General features: G+C 43.4%; 1 protein-coding gene across 1 annotated transcript in view; it reads left to right on the top strand.

Moving 5' to 3' along the window:
* SVEP1 (sushi, von Willebrand factor type A, EGF and pentraxin domain containing 1) overlaps positions 1-20,473 on the top strand; it is a 129,436-nt gene that overhangs the window by 40,208 nt on the left and 68,755 nt on the right. Inside the window, exons 6-17 of the mRNA XM_082204456.1 lie at positions 664-843; positions 3,005-3,202; positions 4,580-4,698; positions 7,809-7,938; positions 9,972-10,079; positions 11,793-11,924; positions 13,250-13,444; positions 15,614-15,735; positions 16,333-16,441; positions 17,555-17,746; positions 18,022-18,255; positions 19,673-19,834. Of these exons, the coding sequence (XP_082060582.1) occupies positions 664-843; positions 3,005-3,202; positions 4,580-4,698; positions 7,809-7,938; positions 9,972-10,079; positions 11,793-11,924; positions 13,250-13,444; positions 15,614-15,735; positions 16,333-16,441; positions 17,555-17,746; positions 18,022-18,255; positions 19,673-19,834 (1,881 nt within the window). The remainder of the gene's footprint in view (positions 1-663; positions 844-3,004; positions 3,203-4,579; positions 4,699-7,808; positions 7,939-9,971; positions 10,080-11,792; positions 11,925-13,249; positions 13,445-15,613; positions 15,736-16,332; positions 16,442-17,554; positions 17,747-18,021; positions 18,256-19,672; positions 19,835-20,473) is intronic.

Here is a 20,473-nt window from a genome sequence, read left to right as displayed (position 1 = left end):
GGGCTCGCCTTACCTGCTCTAGGGCCAGCAAGACAAGCAGCAATATAACATACTGGAACACCTCTCCTCTCCCCAAAATCCAGCGGAAGGCAGGTGTTAACAGCAGCAGCAGAAGCCATGGGGTGGCCAGGAAGGACACCACCTCTTGTATTATTTCCACTGTCCTGTGGTGGGTGCTTCACTCTACCTCATCTCTGGGCTGGTTCTGCTAGAGATTCTGGCTAGGACGAGGTAGGAAACAGGTTCTGAATGCTCAAGACGGCTCATGTAAATGACCCAAGATTACAAGCCAATTGGACATATCAGAAAGTTGCCTCTGTCCTCAGTCAAGCCCCAAGACTTGTTCGCTGAGGCATCTCAAGGAAATATTATTTGTTTAGCTACTTGCATTTGCTATTTGTGACAACCCTGAATGCCTATTTGATGGGCCAGGTCTCTAGATATTGTTGTATATGCATTTTCTGATCTTTAAAACGCACAGAATTCAACAGCCCAAACCTGAACACACTTTTCAGCATCTTGGCCCCTTCTGTTGCCAGTGGTTTCATTGCCAGAGAGTGCAATAATGGTTACCGAGAAAAAGATGGAAAGTTGCGTGCATGTCTTACTCAACTGCTTCCCAGAAAAGAGTTGATGTACTTGACTTTGTTTTAACCTCTGCAGTTCGCACATGCCCCAAACTCTTCGCCCCTCAAAATGGACACATTAACTGCTCACTAAGTGGGATCTCGTATAAGACAGTGTGCTTGATGACCTGCGATGAGGGGTACGAATTGGAAGGTAGCTCCAAACTCACCTGTCAAAGCAACTCGCAGTGGGATGGCAAGGAGCCAAAGTGTGTGGGTATGTTTTCATTATGCTGCTGTCCCTTTGGAACACAACTCAAAACCAGGGTTTATTACTTTAAGCAACAAAATGCTGATGACAAAAGTAAAACTTCCAGCTATTGCAACAACTACCAAAACTTCTTTCAAAGGAAAGCAAAACATAAATGCATATGTATCTTTTTGGAGGCACGCTCCATTCTCTCAAGAGACGGGTGCCAACAATGAAGTTCGTTCACAGTTTTTATACACTGTATCATGTAACTTGTTACACAGCTTTCGTATGTTGTCTCCAACAACCATTTTCTAAAAAGAAACATACACTAGTGGCCAAAATTGTGGAAACATTTTGGGAAAAGTGTATTTACGAGGTCTGATGGTTCATAACATCTGTTTGGCTCTCTAAACACTCATGCTCACTGGCTACATTCAAATGGCTACATATCACCATATCAAATGGCTACATATACATGCCATTCAAATGGCTACATATCACCCTAAGGAAGTTGTGCTTCCTTTTGCTGGTTATTTGTCTATAACTTTTGATAACCGATAACAAACTTTGTTGCATTACATTCTTCATTAATTTATCTTCCCACTGTTATATAATTTTATGGTATTACTCCAAAATAAATGTTGTGTTATGAGCCATCAGACCTCAGAAATACACTTTTTTCCAAAAGGTTTCCACAATTTTGGCCGCTAGTGTAGGTGGGCAAGTGTGGGAATGCTGACAGAAACTTGAAAAACATACTGGCTGTTTACACGTTACAAAGGCTAAGGAACTGTAACAAGTTAAAATGAATTCTTGAAGTTCAAATTAAAAGTTTTGTATACACAAGTTCAGAATTTCACAAGAATTCTACACCCTAGAATTAGTGAAAGTGTGATATGTAATAAATTCAGTCTGTATGTCTAAACTATATGGAGATTTAGTCCTTTGGGCATTTGGCTCACTTTCATCATATCCTTAGCATGGAACAAACTTGAGCACCATAGATGTAATGTAGGAATAAATACAGGGTCCTGAACAACGCAGTGCCTTTCATTCCTATTGTTGTTTCTGGCACAAGTCTGGCATTGCTGAACTTCAGACTTATCTGCTGAACTTGCCAGGTCCCGTGATGTTGTATTCAGGCACTTAGCCACACTTGCAGACACTTTTTTCAACTAATCAGCACATGGGAAGATGTGTCAAAGTATGTGTGCATTCAGCACAAAGAAACACTTAATCCTGTTGGTTGATACCTGCCTTGCCCCACCCTCCGGCCCTAGGAGTTCTCATAAGGGAGCTGGTCCTAGAGAAAGAACTGTGAGGGGAGAGACTTTGTCAGGCAAGGCCTCCTTCTACCAGCCTTGCCCCCCACCCTCTAGTCTCTGCTTCTCAATTTGCATTGTATTATTTTATGTACTGTGGCTGTCAGGGAACTGACATCAGAGCAGAGGGGAGAGGCAAGGCTCCCAGATTCTGCAGGAGAGGGAACGAGTAAGGGTAGAGAGAGAACGTCATCTGGGGAAGGAAGTCCAGGTGACACCAGGAAGAAGGGAGAGGCAGAGAGCATCTCGGAGGTGAGGCTCCGAGACTCTTCCAGTGAAGTCAGTGAGGAGGGTGGAGGACCACCACTCGGCACGCCCACTCTGCGCAGAAGGCTTCCGCGCAGAGAGGCGAGGCGAAGGTTGTCCATTAAGGAATTCTTATGCTGGAGGAAATTTAGGAGACGCCCACTCACGGATTCTGCTAGCGACTGAGCAGCAGCGCCAAGGCTGCTCAGTCAGGGAAAGACACAACCGCCCCTAAGCAGTTTGGAAAAGCTAGAGGTTTACACACAAGCAACCCCAATTCCCTTGACAGTGGCTTGCCATTGTTTTATTGATTATAGTTTAGAAATTATTTCTTGTAACTGTTGAATGGGTTTCTGGTTAACTTTTATATGTTGATATCATTATTATTTAATACTATTCTAATGATGAATGTTACTTTTTTGATGCAGGTTGCTTATTTTATTATCACATTTTTGTAGTGCATTAGATTGTTATAAGATGTACGCTTTTTGTTTCTTCAGCTTGTAAACCGCCTTGAGTGTTGTAAGATAGAAAGACGTTATACAAATTAAAAGTGATGATGATGATAAAATATCAAATGTGCAATCTGTTTTTGTCCGTGTGTTTCCTTTGTCTAGAACTGCATTGCCCCGTCTTCCAAAAACCAAAAGATGTGACAGTCCACCCACACCTCTGTGGGCTCGAACCATCCAAGCATGGCACTATGTGCAGGTTCAGTTGTCCCAGTGGATTCCTTTTGTCTGGGGTTAGAGAAGAACTGCAGTGCTTAACCAGTGGGAAGTGGAGTGGAAATGTGCAGAAGGCATTCTGTAAAGGTATGGATTTTTTAAATATACAATCTTTTTTATGGAGTTTTACATTGCATATTTGTATTCAAACATTAGACATAATCATCATCATCCTTTAGGATTCCCTGAATCCGTAGACTCCCCTCCACCCTTAAAAAAAATCAACTCATTAAATAGATGATATAATATCACCTTCCAGAATGCTTTTGTTATCTTGCATGTCAACCACATATGGTAGAACGTGCCTTCCTTCTCCTTACATTTCCAACATACATTTGAAACAGTTCTGTACATCTTTGCCAATTTGATATGTGTTAAATACCAATGATAAAAGGGACATGGGTGGCGCTGTGTTCTAAACGTCAAAGTGCAAGTAGATGAATAGGTACCGCTCCAGCAGGAAGGTAAACAGTGTTTCCGTGCGCTGCTCTGTCCACCAGACGTGACTTAGTCATGCTGGCCACATGACCCGGAAGCGGTACGCCGGCTCCCTCGGCCAGTAAAACGAGATGAGCACCACAACCCCAGAGTCGTCCGCAACTGGACCTAACGGTCAGGGATCCCTTTACCTAAATACCAATGATACATCATTTTCATATAGTTCTCCTTCAACTCACAGCATGCTGTAAATTTTAAGTCCCCCCCCTCCATAACTTTTCCCAAGATGAAAATTGAATGTTGTAAAGGTATGGGTTTTGATGAATGTTTCATCTTGTTAAAAATAGAAGGCTTGTGGGGAAAGATGGTCATTTGAGCTCTGGTGCCCCAGGTCCTAGTCCAATGTGCTGAATACTACACCACACTATCTTCTCTCTCTTTTTGATGCTCAGCAGCCAACTGCCTCTGCTCAAAATCTGGCTCCTTGCTTGTTGAGGTTATTTTCTGTCTTGAAAATCTAAGATTCAAGTCCTGTAACCGTTTCTGTGGATATATATATTTTTTAATCTGTTGATTACATTAAAGATAGCATTTGATAACTAAACTTTGACATTGGTGGGCTCTTATAAACAGATATCAATTAAGTTTTGTCCCCAGTGTGTTCCCAAAGTAAATGCATGCAAAATGAAGCGTTGCTGTAACCCTTCTAAATTTTATTGCTATTGTAAAATAATGATTGGTTACTTAACAAATAGTAAAGGAAGATTTTAACTCATCTATCGGGCGTGGGGGAATGAGGTATATGTGTATACATACTGTTGCATTAAAATCAAATGTTTGGAATGGAAATCAGTAACCTCTGGTCAGGTTCATAACTGTGGAATGTGGGTAGTTTTTCAAATCAACACATAAAGGATCTAGATTTCAGGTGGGTGCAGTTGTTTTAGACAGCAAGGAATTGTACAATTGAAATACACCATTCTTCTTGGAATACACATGTTCAGAACGTGTTCTTTTCTGGTACAGACATTGAACCACCCGAAATTAGCTGCCCTGGTGACATTGAAACTTCTACTCTTGAACACCAGAACTCTGCAAATATTAGCTGGCAAGTTCCAGAGGCAACTGACAATTCTAGAGATGAGGTAAGGAAAAGCCAAGGCTTTTTGGTTCGACATAAACTATTTTGTAGGGCCAAGTAATTTGGCATGAATTAATGAGATTATGGGGGCATGAAGTGCCTTAAACCCTCAAATTTCCTGTAAAAGTGCAAAATACTGTTAACTGGCCTAGACTCTTTCAGGGTCTAGCACATGTGCTCATGCTTCACCTCTCCAACGGTGTGAGTGACACAGTCTGGTGGCATGTCCTGGGGTAGTGAGAGCCAGCTGTCCTGGGGAAAACTTTAGAGCAGCATTTCTGAAACTCTGGGTCTCCAGCTGTTGTTGGACTATGTTGTAAGAGAGTCAGGGTCAGAGAGGGGAATAAAGGAAAATGGCCCTACTAATATCAGAATTATATCATTCTACCAAAAAGCCCCACAAGAATAATAAACCGTGCCTTGAAGAATGCATCGTTGGGAATATGTCATTTTGTCTTTTCATGTACAGTGGTACCTCAGGTTACATACGCTTCAGGTTACATACGCTTCAGGGTACATACTTCTTAACCTAGAAATAGTGCTTCAGGTTGAGAACAGAAAATGTGCTCTGGCAGCGCGGCAGCAGCAGGAAGCCCCATTAACTAAAGTGGTGCTTCAGGTTAAGAACAGTTTCAGTTTAAGTACAGACCTCCGGAACGAATTAAGTACTTAACCCGAGGTACCACTGTATTGTTGAATGTGATTTAATGTGCCTTTTGCTATGTCTGTCTCACTGAAATGAGTCTGAATACAGCGGTACCTCGGGTTAAGTACTTAATTCGTTCTGGAGGTCCGTTCTTAACCTGAAACTGTTCTTAACCTGAAGCACCACTTTAGCTAATGGGGCCTCCCGCTGCTGCTGCGCCGCCAGAGCACAATTTCTGTTCTCATCCTGAAGCAAAGTTCTTAATCCGAGGTAATATTTTTGGGTTAGCGGAGTCTGTAACCTGAAGTGTTTGTAACCTGAAGCGTATGTAACCCGAGGTACCACTGTATATTCTTGCTGAGGTGCCCTTACTGAGATGTATCTGATTCTCCACAAAGTGTATCTCTTTTAAAATGTATTTTCCTTACAAAATGTATTTGTGAATGTATCTTTACTGAAATGTTTTTACTGAAATGTTGTATTATGCTGAACTTTTCTGAATGTATCCAAAATGTCATTTTGAAGAATGTAACAATCAAAGTATTTCAAAATGTATGTACTTGACTCAATTTGTATCCAAAAGGCTGCCAAAAACACTCTCCACCACACTGCCATCTACTTAGTCTGCAAATAATGCCATGAATACACACAAATACCGGCTCAAAATAAAGCAGTTTTATTTTCCAATAAGTATGCAAACATCAGACTATCACACCCGTATTTATTACAACTACAACTCCCACCATCCCTGACCACTGGTCGTGCTAGCTGGGGATGATGGGAGTTGTAGTCCAAAAACAGCTGGAGACCCAAGTTTGGAAAACACAGCTTTAGAGGGGGGGGGACTACTAGATGGTTCAACTAATCTGTTGCCTTTATGACCATTTTGTACATCAAGAGTATTACGGACACACACCACTTTCTCCTCTGGCTTTGTTGAGCTGATTATTACTGTATTTTTCGCCCTATAGGACACGCTTTTTCCTCTCCAAAAATGAAGGGGAAATGTGTGTGCGTCCTATGGGGCAAATGCAGGCTTTCGCTGAAGCCTGGAGAGCGAGAGGGGTCGGTGCGCACTGACCTCTCTCGCTCTCCAGGCTTCAGCAAGCTATCCGCAAGCCTTCGGAGCCCGTGGGAGTTCTTGCCGGGCTCCCTAGGCTTGTGGATAGCAGCTTGCATCCCAAAGCCTGGGGTGCACTGAGCAGTGTGCCCTGGGCTTCGGGCAGACGTTCCCGCCGGGCTCCCAAGGCTTGCGGATAGCAGCCTGTTCTGGGGGCTGGGGTCAGGGGAAGCTCGGGCTTCCGCCGCCCCAGCCCCGTGCCTGGGGGGGGGGAACAATTTTTCCCCCTTTATTCCCCCCCCCAAAAAAAACTAGGTGCGCCCTATGTGCGCACCGAGAGCCAGTGTGGTGTAGTGGTTAAGAGCGGTAGTCACGTAATCTGGGAAACCGGGTTCGTGTCTCCGCTCCTCCACATGCAGCTGCTGGGTGACCTTGGGCCAGTCACACTTCTCTGAAGTCTCTCAGCCCCACTCACCTCACAGAGTGTTTCTTGTGGGGGAGGAAGGGAAAGGAGAATGTTAGCCGCTTTGAGACTCCTGAAGGGGAGTGAAAGGCGGGATATCAAATCCAAACTCTTCTCTTCTTCTTCTATGGGCCAGTGCGCCCTATAGGGCGAAAAATACGGTAATTGACTAATTCCTTTTAGCGGGCTACTTAACCAATACATCAACAGAGGAAGGGCACTGATTAGAGAACATCTGAATATGTTCACTTTTATTGTGGAAGGAGGAAGGATTTCTAACATTGTCTATGACTTCTGCACAAGAAAATAACCGTAGGGATTTGCTTCACCATTCTACAAAGTGTGGTGTAGTGGTTAAGAGCGGTGGACTCATAATCTGGGGAACCGGGTTCGCTTCCCTGCTCCTCCACATGCAGCTACTGGGTGACCTTGGGCTAGTCACACTTCTCTGAAGTCTCTCAGCCCCACTCACCTCACAGAGTGTTTGTTGTGGGGGAGGAAGGGAAAGGAGAATGTTAGCCGCTTTGAGACTCCTTCGGGTAGTGATAAAGCGGGATATCAAATCCAAACTCTTCTCTTCTTCTTCTTTTCTCCGTGTGCAGCAGAGTCGCACGCAGGCTTCATGAATGAAGTGCATAGCAGCAGATCTTGTCTTCTTATCTATGCACAGCAAAATCTTAGTCTAATGCTTGAAGGAGCTGAATAAAGAGCAGTTGTGATCAAGGCTCAAGCTTCACACAGCATAGCCCTTTTTTTACAGACAGTAGCTGCGCAGTTTGCAGACTCCAGTGGAAGTCTAGTGTGGGGCAAAGGGACATCTTAGTCATTCCACATCTGCCCCTAGGCTGCTTCGAGCACTGCAGCTCTAAGAAACCCATGCCCCCCTCTCTCCTCGTAGAATATTTGAAGTCCCAGGCACCACTAAAAAGTTTGTTCCCACCACAGGTGTCGATTCAGGTGACTCCTGCTTTTATTCCCCCTTACCTTTTCCCAATTGGAGAAGTTGATATCACCTATACGGCAGTGGACAGAACTGGGAACCAGGCAAGCTGCACTTTCAGCATCAAAGTTATTGGTGAGTGCTATAGAAAAATTATACACATTTCCGTGTATATAGTACGTTTCCGAGCACAATTCAAAGTGTTGGTGCTTTAAAGCCCTAAATGGTCTCGGTCCACTATACCTGAAGGAGCGTCTCCACCCCCATCATTCTGCCTGGACACTGAGGTCCAGCGCTGAGGGCCTTCTGGCAGTTTCCTCGCTGTGAGAAGGCAATAAGTGTATAGACAAAACTTTAAGATAAGTTTCCTCGGAGAAATGACCTAGAGTCACCCATGGAACCGAGTTTGGGGATTTTCTTAACGAACTAGTTTGGGTTGGGGGATGGTCTGCGCCTTCAGATCTGTACACAGAATCTGGCGATCATCCGGGTCATTTTATGATCTTTGCCTAACAGGAAAAGGTCAAATTTTTGCTTTTCCGGGAGGTCAGCGAGCCTCACCAGCAGGGGATCAATGGTCTCACTACGTGCCTCTTCATAAAAGGGACATCTAAAGAACAAGTCCTCTGGGCTTCCTATCTCCCCCAATGAACAGGCACAAAGTCTCTGAGCCTATGGGACTTTTTAAAAGGATCCTTCCAGGACCGGCGAGGGCAGAGCCGAGCTTCTGGCGAGCACTCTTTAGATCTTGTGAGGAGTGGGAAAATGTGTTCCATCTCTCCAGCACTGGGCTTGCATGCCCAGCCTTCCCTTTAACAAAGGAGCGCAGAGCGGCTTGAGCCAGCAGTGTGACGCGGCAGCTAAAAAAGCCAATGCAATTCTGGGCTGCATCAATAGGAGTATAGCATCTAGATCAAGGGAAGTAATAGTGCCACTGTATTCTGCTCTGGTCAGACCACACCTGGAGTACTGTGTCCAGTTCTGGGCACCACAATTCAAGAAGGACACTGACAAACTGGAACGTGTCCAGAGGAGGGCAACCAAAATGGTCAAAGGCCTGGAAACGATGCCTTATGAGGAACGGCTAAGGGAGCTGGGCATGTTTAGCCTGGAGAAGAGGAGGTTTAGGGGTGATATGATAGCCATGTTCAAATATATAAAAGGATGTCACATAGAGGAGGGGGGAGAAAGGTTGTTTTCTGCTGCTCCAGAGAAGCGGACACAGAGCAATGGATCCAAACTACAAGAAAGAAGATTCCACCTAAACATTAGGAAGAACTTCCTGACAGTAAGAGCTGTTCGACAGTGGAATTTGCTGCCAAGGAGTGTGGTGGAGTCTCCTGCTTTGGAGGTCTTTAAGCAGAGGCTTGACAACCATATGTCAGGAGTGCTCTGATGGTGTTTCCTGCTTGGCAGGGGGTTGGACTCGATGGCCCTTGTGGTCTATTCCAACTCTATGATTCTATGATTCTATGGTAATACCACTGGAAAGCAAGCGTTTCTTCTCTGATGTAGGGCATCCCCCGCCTGTTCGCTGGGCCTCATTGGCCTGATGTAAGGAGTTCCTGTGGCTCAGTTGGTAGGATTTTGTGCATAAGGCCTTGTGAGATTGCAGCGAGACATAGGTGTGGATGCAGTCTCATGGCTCGGTTGAGAGCCCCAGTCGTTTGATATGGAAAAGGAATCTGGAAGTGGTCTGGCTGCTTATGTTTGCAGAGAAAGCCCAATATTCCATTGCTATTAAAGCCCTCTTCTGATTCTTATCAGGCAAATAGTCTTATTAAACACACATGTCTGAAGTTGAAAGCTCGCATCAGTGAACTTCTGGCCCCCGTTAATTTCATGCAGCTTCTTGCCAGTAGAAAAACCCAGCCATGGTCTGCTCAGTATCTGGCAGCGGAGAGCCAGTGGGGAACAGCTAAACGTCTACTTTAATGGAGTTTCAGTGACAGCTCTTCAAATGCATTTATTGTAGCTTTAAACATGATGTATCCATGCTGCATTTATTGATACAAAGTTATTTATGTTTCCTGTTCTAATGACTCATGTAGTCCGCAGGGAGCTCTTATCTTAAACTTGCATGGCATCTCTTGGCGTTCTCATTTAATTCTTTCTTTCTTTCTGCTCCCTTGTGATCAAATTTCCTTTTCTGCCTTTAAATTATTTAGACAACGAACCCCCAGTAATTGACAAGTGCAGATCCCCACCACCAATTCAGGGGACTGAGAAGGAGTACAGAGTAACGTGGGATGAACCACAGTTTTCAGATAACTCAGGTAAGCTGCTATGATTTCGGGGGGGGGGGTCTCTATTTAAAAAAAGAGAGTGAAAATGCCTCAAATAAATCATTTTGCAAACTTTTGTGATGGGGTGGGCTAGCTTTGTTTACATTTGGATGAGATTTGGTCATTGGAGGAGCTTTCTAAATAAAATTATATCATGGCAAGCATGAAGAAATGTAATCTCAAGATAAGGCTTTTAATATGTAGTACTAATTGATAGAGGGGACACAGGTGGCGCTGTGGTCTAAACCACTGAGCCTCTTGGGCTTGCCGATCAGAAGGTTGGCGGTTTGAATCCCCGCGACTGGGTGAGCTCCCGTTGCTCGGTCCCTGCTCCTGCCAACCTAGCAGTTTGAAAGCACGCCAGTGCAAGTAGATAAATAGGTACCGCTCTGGCGGGAAGGTAAACGGTGTTTCCGTGCGCTGCTCTGGTTCGCCAGAAGCAGCCTACTCACGCTGGCCACATGACCCGGAAGCTGTACACTGGCTCCCTCGGCCAGTGAAGCAAGATGAGCACCACAACCCCAGAGTCGGTCACGACTGGAACTAATGGTCAGGGGTCCCTTTACCTTTACTAATTGATAGAGGGGATGCAGGTGGTGCTGTGATCTAAACCACAGAGGCTAGGGCTTGCCGATCAGAAGGTCGGCGGTTCGAATCCCCACGACAGGGTGAGCTCCCGTTGCTCGGTCCCTGCTCCTGCCAACCTAGCAGTTCAAAAGCACGTCAAAGTGCAAGTAAATAAATAGGTACCGCTCTGGCAAGAAGGTAAATGACGTTTCCATGCGCTGCTCTGGTTCACCAAAAGTGACTTAGTCATGCTGGCCACATCACTCGGAAAAACTGTCTGCAGACAAATGCCGGCTCCCCCAGCCTGTAAAGCAAGATGAGCACCACAACCCCAGAGTCATCTGTGACATGACTTAACCATCCAGGGGTCCTTTACCTTTACTTTTTTACTAATTGATAGAGAATGAATGCTGCCTTTATGTCATTTACTCTTAATGCTTGCTAGCATGAGAATGGAAAATCTGGCATAATGGCTTGAATGCTAACTAGATCTCACCGGAGGGAGCAACTCTGGGGCAGAGTCCTGTTTGTGGGACACTCCCACCCTCTGAAGGCCCTTGGAGGCAAGTTTCCAAAATACTCTCCAAAAATCTGCTCCAGAGGCTGAGGGACCCCCCAGAGCAACATCAGAGGTGGTGCAGGAGGCTGTAGAGAGAGGGGGAGGGGGGAATTTGCTAATAGTGCTTCCCTCCCCATTCTTCCACCAGGTTCATCTGTTGGTTTTTCCCCCCATGTGTCAGTTGAAGGAGGCTTTCTGTTTGCAGCCTCCTACAAGCCATTATAATTATATATTAGTTAACCTTTGGAATACATTCAAAGGGGTTCCCAAAATAGGGTAATAAAACATTCTTAAACAGCTTATAGTCATATTCCCACAATCCTACGCTGTTCTTACGACCAAAATTAATTAGAGACTTGGTTATACTGCGCTAAGCATTTGAAGAACGTTCCCTCAAAAAACATTTTCCAACGTTTCATAAGACTCATTGGGATTTAGTAAAAATTCTGTGCCATCGGGCTTCAAGCATTTAAAGCCCAGAACAATGGCTTTGGACTCAGGTTGGTAGGACTACGGTTTGTAGGCAGAAATAATGGACTGGTGTCTACTTCTTCTTTTTTCTCCTCTGGCTTTTCTAGGTGTGGTCTTAACAATAACCAAAAGTCACTCATCTGGAGATATTTTTCCCAAAGGAGAGACAGTGGTTCAGTATACTGCCAGTGACTCCTCAGGAAATAACAGGACCTGTGAGCTCCACATAGTCATCAAAGGTAGGTTTTGTTGGTGCTTACATTTAAAATGGCTTGCACAGTTTATGGGTATTTCCTGAAATTAATGGACTGCGCAGAATTAGATAAATTAACAGGAAGGATTCGAAACCTGCGGGATCAGAGATTCTTAGAAGATTGGAGTAAATATATGAATTATTTGAAAAGCAGTTGTAATGAGCAGATTAGGCTAGTAGGATTGCAAGAAGTTCTGTAAGGAGGACTAATTGAAATATTGCAAGAAAGACTATGAAGAGAACTATTAGTTAAGGATAATTAAGAGTAATAGAGAAATTAAGAAATGCTGAATAAGTGAAAAAGAACAGGAAATCATCAGAGGTTGTTGACGGAAGTCTAAAATATTGTATAAGATAAGAAGTTATGTTAAATGATTGTTGGAAATGATATGTTTTTAAAAACTTATATAGTTTATGGTATTTCCAAAAATTCTCCTCCTCTGAATTTCTCTTTTGTACTTAAGAGTTCCACATTTTCCATTAAATCTGATGTTGTTGCTTTAGTTTCTGGATTATATACAGAGCGCAGTCTGCCATAACTTTAAGCTCCTTTGGTTAATTTTTGTTTTCTCTCCCCAATGAACAAAATAGTGATCTTGATGCTACCATACGTACAGCTATGTCAACATTTTTGTGTGGGGTGATTTGACAATGTGCAGGCATGCTTGTGCACATCGGTAAAACACTGCAGAAAAAGACTCTTGCTGCAACCGTACATACAATCGCATCAAGATTCCTTTGTTGTTGTGTTTAGAAATTTGCACCCATGGGTGCTATACAGGAGGAAAGAGATAGATGCAAATAAACTCTTAGGTTGTGGGAAATTTCACATGCTCCAGTTCCAGAATTAATTTTAGAAATTCTCCCAGGAGGAGAATTCAGGAGGAGTGGAACTGAGGAGAAGAAGATCACAGAGCAATCAAAGTACAGTGGTACCTCGGGTTAAGTACTTAATTCGTTCTGGAGGTCCGTACTTAACCTGAAACTGTTCTTAACCTGAAGCACCACTTTAGCTAATGGGGCCTCCTGCTGCCGTCGTGCCGCTGGAGCCTGATTTCTGTCCTTATCCTAAAGCAAAGTTCTTAACCTGAAGCACTATTTCTGGGTTAGTGGAGTCTGTAACCTGAAACGTATGTAACCTGAAGCGTATGTAACCCGAGGTACCACTGTACAGAACTTTGGGGTGGGGGTCTGCTCATCCTTGTGTACCACAGGCTCAATATCCAAAATAAAGGTGGTTTGCATTTTTTAATGCCAAGAGGAAGCAAAAGAGCCTTCCTCTATTGTTTTCTCTTTTTTCCCCTTCCCCAGGCTCTCCTTGTGAAATCCCCTTTACCCCAGTAAACGGGGATTTTATATGCACAGAAGATAAGACAGGAGTTAATTGCACATTACGCTGCATGGCTGGATATGACTTCACATCAGGTTCCAATGAAAATTACTATTGTGCCTACACAGATGGTATCTGGAATCCACCGTATTCTACAGAATGGCCTGACTGTTCTCGTAAGGTTTATTATGTATTTTGATTTCCAAGGACCTAGTGCATTCTTTGTCTAAGTGATACAGGAACTGGGAACTGGGCATTATATTAAAAGAAACCTAGGCTTCAGTCTGAAGTCCTGGTTCTAATAAAACCTACAAGCAACCACAGCTAGGATTGAGGTACTAACAGCTGAGGAATTGCTGGAATTATTTCTGTTTCCACAACAAAAAAGATGGTGCTGTGTTATTTAACAGAGATTCAGGGGCTGTTCCAGACCCCTGGGAGAGTTCTTATCTTCCCTTTCCTGCTAACCTCTTCAGTGACACACACAGGGGATGAACTGGATTAGATGTCTAGCTATTAAGCAAATACTGAAATGTCAGCAAAATACTTTCCTTCTTAATTGCAAAAATATGACCCCTAATTCAAAGCACGGTTATTTGGAATGTTGGGTTTTTTATTATTATTATAACAAATACCTTTAGCCACTTACTTCCTCACAGGAAGCATGCTTAGGATCGCAGGCAGTGTCTTACTGGCCTGGTTTGCAAGTCATGCTAAACCAGATTTTGGTTTACCATGAGTGTGTGAACATGCTGACTCCCAGTGGAGACCCCATAACCAGCTTTTCTCCTCCCAGTCTTTTTAGGTCATGGTTTGGCTTAGCGTGCTATCCAGACATGGGTTGTAGTTAAAGTCTCTTCTCCTTAACCTTGGCTCACAACCATAAGGAAGAGGCCTTGCCCAAGATTTGGATGACATGCTAAGTCAAACCATGGATGCTACTCCTAAACAGCCCAAGAAGGAACAAAGTGGCCATGATTTCCTCCTCAGGAGCCAACCATGTTTGGACTAAGTCATGGTTTAGCTTAGTGTGTCATGTGAACATGCCAAAATATGTGATTGGAATGCAATCGTACCTCAGAAGTCGAATGGCATCCGTTCCGGAAGTCCGTTTGACTTCTAAAACATTCAGAAACCAAAGCGCGGCTTCTGATTGGCTGCAGGAAGCTCCTGCAGCCCATCAGAAACCTCGCAAGATGTTTGGCTCATGAAAATCGTTCAGAAAACCGGAACATTCACTTCCAGGTTTCAATTGTTCGGGAGCCAAGGCGTTCGAGATCCGAGGTACGGCTGTAATTCTTACATACTTGCTGATAGTAGTCAGATACAAGTTATTCATTATAGCTAGTTTCTTCACTTCTTACTTATGGAAACAGAACCAGAAAATTATCCATTTTGACATAAAATACCTAACAAAATTTGGTATAAACAAGGCTAACTTACTTTTCAGACAGCACCCCTCCAGCCGCTCGCTACTGCCCTGTTTAACTTCAGGCACATGGTGAAGACTTTTTTTATTATATGTAAGCTTTTTAAGTGTTAAATAAGTACTTATTTAAAGTAAACTTTTCTCATGTTATGGGAAAGGGCATTCTTGGTGGTGGCTGCTTCCAGACTCCGGAACTCCTTCCCTGGAGAAACTAGACTGGCTCCCACCTTTTTGTCCTTCCATTGGCAGGTGAAGACGTTATTGTTCCAACAGGCTTTTAACTGAGCCTAGGACTTGCCGATCAGAAGGTCGGCGGTTCAAATCCCTGGAACGGGGTGAACTCCCGTTGCTCAGTCCCTGCTCCTGCCCACCTAGCAGTTCGAAAGCACGTCAAAGTGCAAGTAGATAAATAGGTACCACTCTGGCGGGAAGGTAAACGGTGTTTCCGTGCGCGGCACTGGTTTGCCAGAAGCAGCTTAGTCATGCTGGCCACATGACCCAGAAGCTGTACGCTGGTTCCCTCAGCCAATAAAGCAAGATGAGCGCCGCAACCCCAGAGTCGGTCACGACTGGGGGTTGGGGTCTGGTCAGGGGTCCCTTTACCTTTAATGAAAGGGCTAGTGTTGTGCTGTTTACATTTTAATTATTTGTATGTTTTAAACAGGTTTTATATGTGCATGTAGTTTTAATTCTATTAATGTTTATTTGTTTTTTAATGTCTCTCCCTCCTCACACACTTTTAGCAATTCTTGGTTTTATCTGTAAGCCACCAATGGGGGGGGAGTGGGGGTATAAATAAATATAATCTTCTTAACTGACTTATCATTTTTTTAAAAAATCTCTTTTGTACACTGCTTGGAAGCGGTATATGAATCGTTTAAATAAACGAAGAATCCTCCCATACCCTTTTTTTCAGTGAATCGGTTGGCAAACCATGGTTTCAAATCCTTTGAGATGCTGTACAAAGCAACGCGATGTGATGACAGCAACCTTCTTAAAAATTTCGGGGACGCTTTTCAGAGTGCGCTTGGTAAAATGGTGGGTTAGTAATGCACCATCCTTAAAAAGTAATTATTATCATTTCATGAATTGAATTGCTTGCCCTTGAAATGTTGAGCACACAATATGTACAGCAGAGCGACAATATTTAATTTCAGGAGTAAATTTTCTATAGCTCAGATAATTTTCTAATAATTGCAATACTTTATACCGTTTGAATAAGATGCGTTTATATTCCTAAACCAAGCCTGTTTCCTACCTTTCGGTTTATGAAAGCTACTGGCTGATGGAACAGTTATTTCTTATTTGGAAAATAATATTTTAATTGGGTAATGGCTGGGAAGTTAAAGCTTTGTATCTAAAGAAGTATGTTAAATTAAGAGGTAGATTTTAGCACTGCACTGTTATGTGTTGTTCTGTTCATGCAAAGCACTACAGTTTGCCAGATGGAATATGCTATTCTGGGGGGTTTCTCTCAATTCCCCCAGAGGCAATTTGGGGTGGCACTGGGGGAGGAGAGGGGAGAATGCCCCCTTGTGCAAGTAGAAGTCTTTGCACAGGACTTCAACTTACAGAAATAATCAGGCAGTTTCCTGCCCAGTGTTTTCACTGTTACTCTTAAATCTTGGCTCATAGGTTCCATCGTTTTGCAATGATGTCGATGACATTGACTGCAGACTGGAGGATCTGCCACAGAAACATTGCTTGGAATATAATTATGACTATGAAAATGGCTTTGCAATTGGTAAGTGAATTATTTTGCTGCTCACTAGCTCTAAACCTCCTTGATAGCCTAAATAAGAAGGGAACATTCAGCAGTCCTGAAGATGTACTGATCCATCTAGCAAATCTCGATTTGGGTCTAACTATCAAATCATTGCAACCACATGTTTGAGCCCTGGACAAAGAAAAGTGAGGGGTAGTGTGTGTGGGTGTTTTTTGTGGGGGGGGGGGTCATGTTTGCAGATATGATTCAGAGTAGATAACTTTTCCTTCACTACAAATTCCCATTTTCCTTCTTGTTTTGAAAGAACAGTTATGGCGCTCTGTTGAATTCATTTCAGAATAATGTGCAGCAAGCATTGCCAAATATTTATTTATTTATTTATTTATTTATTTATTTATACCCTGCCCATCTGGCTGGGTTTCCCCAGCCGCTCTGAGTGGCACCCAACAAAATATTAAAAATACAATAAAGCATCAAATATTAAAAATTTCCCTAAACAGAGCTGCCTTCAGATGTCTTCTAAAGGTCAGATAGCTGTTTATTTGCTTGGCATCTGATGGGAGGACGTTCCACAGGGCGGGTGCCACCACCGAGAAGGCCCTCTGCCTTCAGGTGTCTTCTAAAATCAGATACAGTGGTACCTCGGTTTACAAACTTAATCAGTTCCGGAAGTCCGTTCTTAAACCAAAGCCATTCTTAAACCAAAGTGCACTTTCCCTAATGAGACCTCCCGCCGCCGGTGCCCTTCCACTGTTTGGCTTCCATTCGTAGACCGAGGTAAAGTTTGCTAACCAAAACATCTACATCTGGTTTTGCGGAGTTCATATACCGAATAGTTCGTTAACAGGGCTGTTCTTAAACCGACGTACCACTGTAGTTGTTTATTTCCTTGGCATCTGATGGGAGGGCGTTCCACAGGGCGGGTGCCACTACCAAGAAGGCCCTCTGCCTGGTTCCCTACCTCTGCTGGATACATGTTCTGAAGTCAAGTGAGATTTCTACATGCAATGAGGTCTTTTCATTTTCTTTTTTCAACAATTTAGCAGTGCTTCATCCGTGTGTGTTGGCATCCTTGGGAGTTGTTGCTCTATTCTCATTGTGATATTTCCTCTTCATACTAATGACTGCCAGGTCCCGGTGGCTGGGGTGGAGCAAATCGGCTAGATTATTCGTACGATGATTTCCTTGAGGCAGTTCCTGAAGAAGAGAAACCTAACCCACTATCTGGTTCAGTGAATGTGGCACACTCCCGGGTCAAAAGGCACAAAAAAATGAATGTGCCTACATCAGACCACAAAATAAAGTTGGTTTTTAATATAACTGGTAAGGAAAACCCTCTTTTTTCATTATTGTATAAAATATTGTTAATCGGGTGTAATATTTCATACTGTGCCTGGTATAAAAACAAGAGATTTTCGAGTGAGTTTTAAGAGTGGCTTTTCCTTTTGCCATGATATTCAGGAGCGGTGTCTAACAATCTGCATATTTGCATTATTATTATTATTTATACTCTCCTGCTCTGACTTATGGCGTTGCGGGAGTCAACATTTTCAAGCCTTTGTGAGGTTTGTTTGTTTTTGTTTTTTCCCTAATCCCAGCTAGTGTACCATTGCCTGATGAACGAAATGATACACTGGAATCGGAGAACCAACAGCGCCTTCTAAAAACGCTAGAGACTATCACAAACAGGCTGAAAAGAACTCTCAGTAAGGATCCAATGTATTCTTTTCAGTTTTCTTCTGAACTGCTCGTAGCAGACGCCAACTCACTAGAAGCTGAAAAGGCCTTCCTGTTTTGCAGGCCAGGCTCTGTCCTAAGAGGCCGGATGTGTGGTAAGCAAAATTCAGCTTTAAGTCTTTTTCTTGACCTTAGTTGCAGTAAATAAAAGAAAGGTTACTGCTTTCGAGAACTGAGAAAGCGTGATAGAATCTTAACAGGTGGCAAAGTTTTCAATAACGCTGTTCCATCCCCTCTTTCCGCTATAATAGAAAAAAATGTGAAAGAGGCAAATTTCCATAATTTCTGTGTGCAGATTTGGATATGTCTGGATATTTCAGTGCTATGCCCTATGTACCATTTCATTGTACAGCAGTGCTGCTTGTGTGACTGCAAACATTATATTACACCAAGTGAAGTCTTCTTTCAAGTTCAAACCTTAACGACCTTCAGCTGCTTCAATTCCGCAGTTATTATCTCATCTTTTCTAGCACGCGCCCGTACAGCAGTCCAAATTAAACTCTAATTAACAGGAGAACCTCTGCTTCTTAATGGTGGCATTGGGGGGCTATTGGCAGGCGAAGTGATTTTTCACTCAGCGCCACCCTGCCTCCCGCACTCTATGCCGGAGCGAGAGCCAGGTGCTGAGACAAACTGCAAGTGGAACCCATCCCCCCTGTCCCTGGGGGGGGGGGGCTTGCAAGGATAATTCTCAATCATAATTCACAAGCACAGTTCAAAGTGTTGGTGCTGACTTTTAAAGCCCTAAACGGCCTCGGCCCAGTATACCTGAAGGAGCGTCTCCACCCCCATCGTTCAGCCCAGACACTGAGGTCCACCTCCAAGAGCCTTCTGGCGGTTCCCTCACTTCGAGAAGTGAGGTTGCAGGGAACCAGGCAAAGGACCTTCTTGGTGGCGGCCCCCACCTTGTGGAACGCCCTCCCATCAGATGTCAAGGAAATAAACAAATATCTGACTTTTAGAAGACATCTGAAGGCAGCCCTTTTTAGGGAAGTTTTTAATATTTGGAATTTTATTCTGTTTTTAATGTTCGGTTGAATGCTGCCCAGAGTAGCTGGGGAAACCCAGCCAGATGGGTGGGGTAGAAATAATAAATTATTATTATATTAGTAATAATATTACTATTATTATCAATCATCCTTGTTTTTATTTGCCAAAAATCTCCTGCTGTCGTGGGAGCTGCTTCCATTTTAAGGAAGCCCGATTGCAAACATTATATTATCTGTATTGTGGTGCGTTCATAGATCAGCTAAAATGGATGAGTTAATTCATCCTTCAGCCAAATTCATATGGCTTTTCTGCAGGTAGGAAATGTTTGAATGGAGGAGCATTCAGCTATGTGAATTCAGCATTCAGGGGGCCCCCTGCAGTCTGGCTGGTGTAGTTCAGACACGGGTTTTGCCTTGCTTTCTGTTGCTTGTGAGAACTGGGCTGTGGTCAGCAGCTACCGTAGACAAAGATCTTCATTACATTTTCCATGCATAACTTTTCTTTTGTCCGGTTAAATCACAGTTAACTGCCCTCTGGGGACTTATTACTCCCTGGAACACCATGCATGTGAAAGCTGCTGGATTGGCTCGTACCAAGATGAGGAAGGGCAGCTGGAATGTAAGAACTGCCCTTCTGCTAGCTACACTGAATATCTCCATGCCAGAAGTATATCAGAATGTAAAGGTGAGAGGTTAGCAATCATGTAATACCTTTTTAAAAAGCAACTAAAGATGTAAGTTTTTCATTTAGACACTGCAAAAAATTGCTTTTTAAATATTTTAATAATATTTAGAATTTATTTTAAATAGTTGTGGAGACTAGAACTAAATATTTAAAATAAAAGTCTAGTTTATGTTTTTTTGTTGTTGTTTTAGAATTGTGGAAAAATAAAGGAAGGGGAAATTGCAAAGCTAATATTAAAAGTTCAGCCTTTGGCTGGGTAGAAACCTATTTCTTAATCTGGACTGTCTTCCAACCAAATGACTCGAAGGCAGTTCACAACCCTGAGTGATATTCAGCATGATGTGAGTAGCAGTTCACTTGTGCGACAGGACTTCCTCATCCTCTCCAACCATGCACCTTTCTGAAAGGTTCCCCCAACACTTTGGGATGGGGCACACAAGGCCTACAAGGAGGAAGAGAGGTAAAAGTCCTTTTACACCAGCGGAAGTCCGTTTCAGGTAGCCACAGTTGAATATCACGCAATTTAAAAAATGGCAATAAAACCAACAAAATCAGTAGATCAGGCACGAAACAAGAAACCAGTGGTAAGAACAGCAGGTTAAAACAATTACAACTCAAAACCTCAACACAAGTAGTTCT

The sequence above is a fragment of the Podarcis vaucheri genome (genome assembly GCF_965113315.1).
Source record: "Podarcis vaucheri genome assembly, chromosome: 17".
Classification (NCBI taxonomy): Eukaryota; Metazoa; Chordata; class Lepidosauria; order Squamata; family Lacertidae; genus Podarcis; species Podarcis vaucheri.
This window is presented reverse-complemented; position numbering and strand designations above follow the sequence as displayed.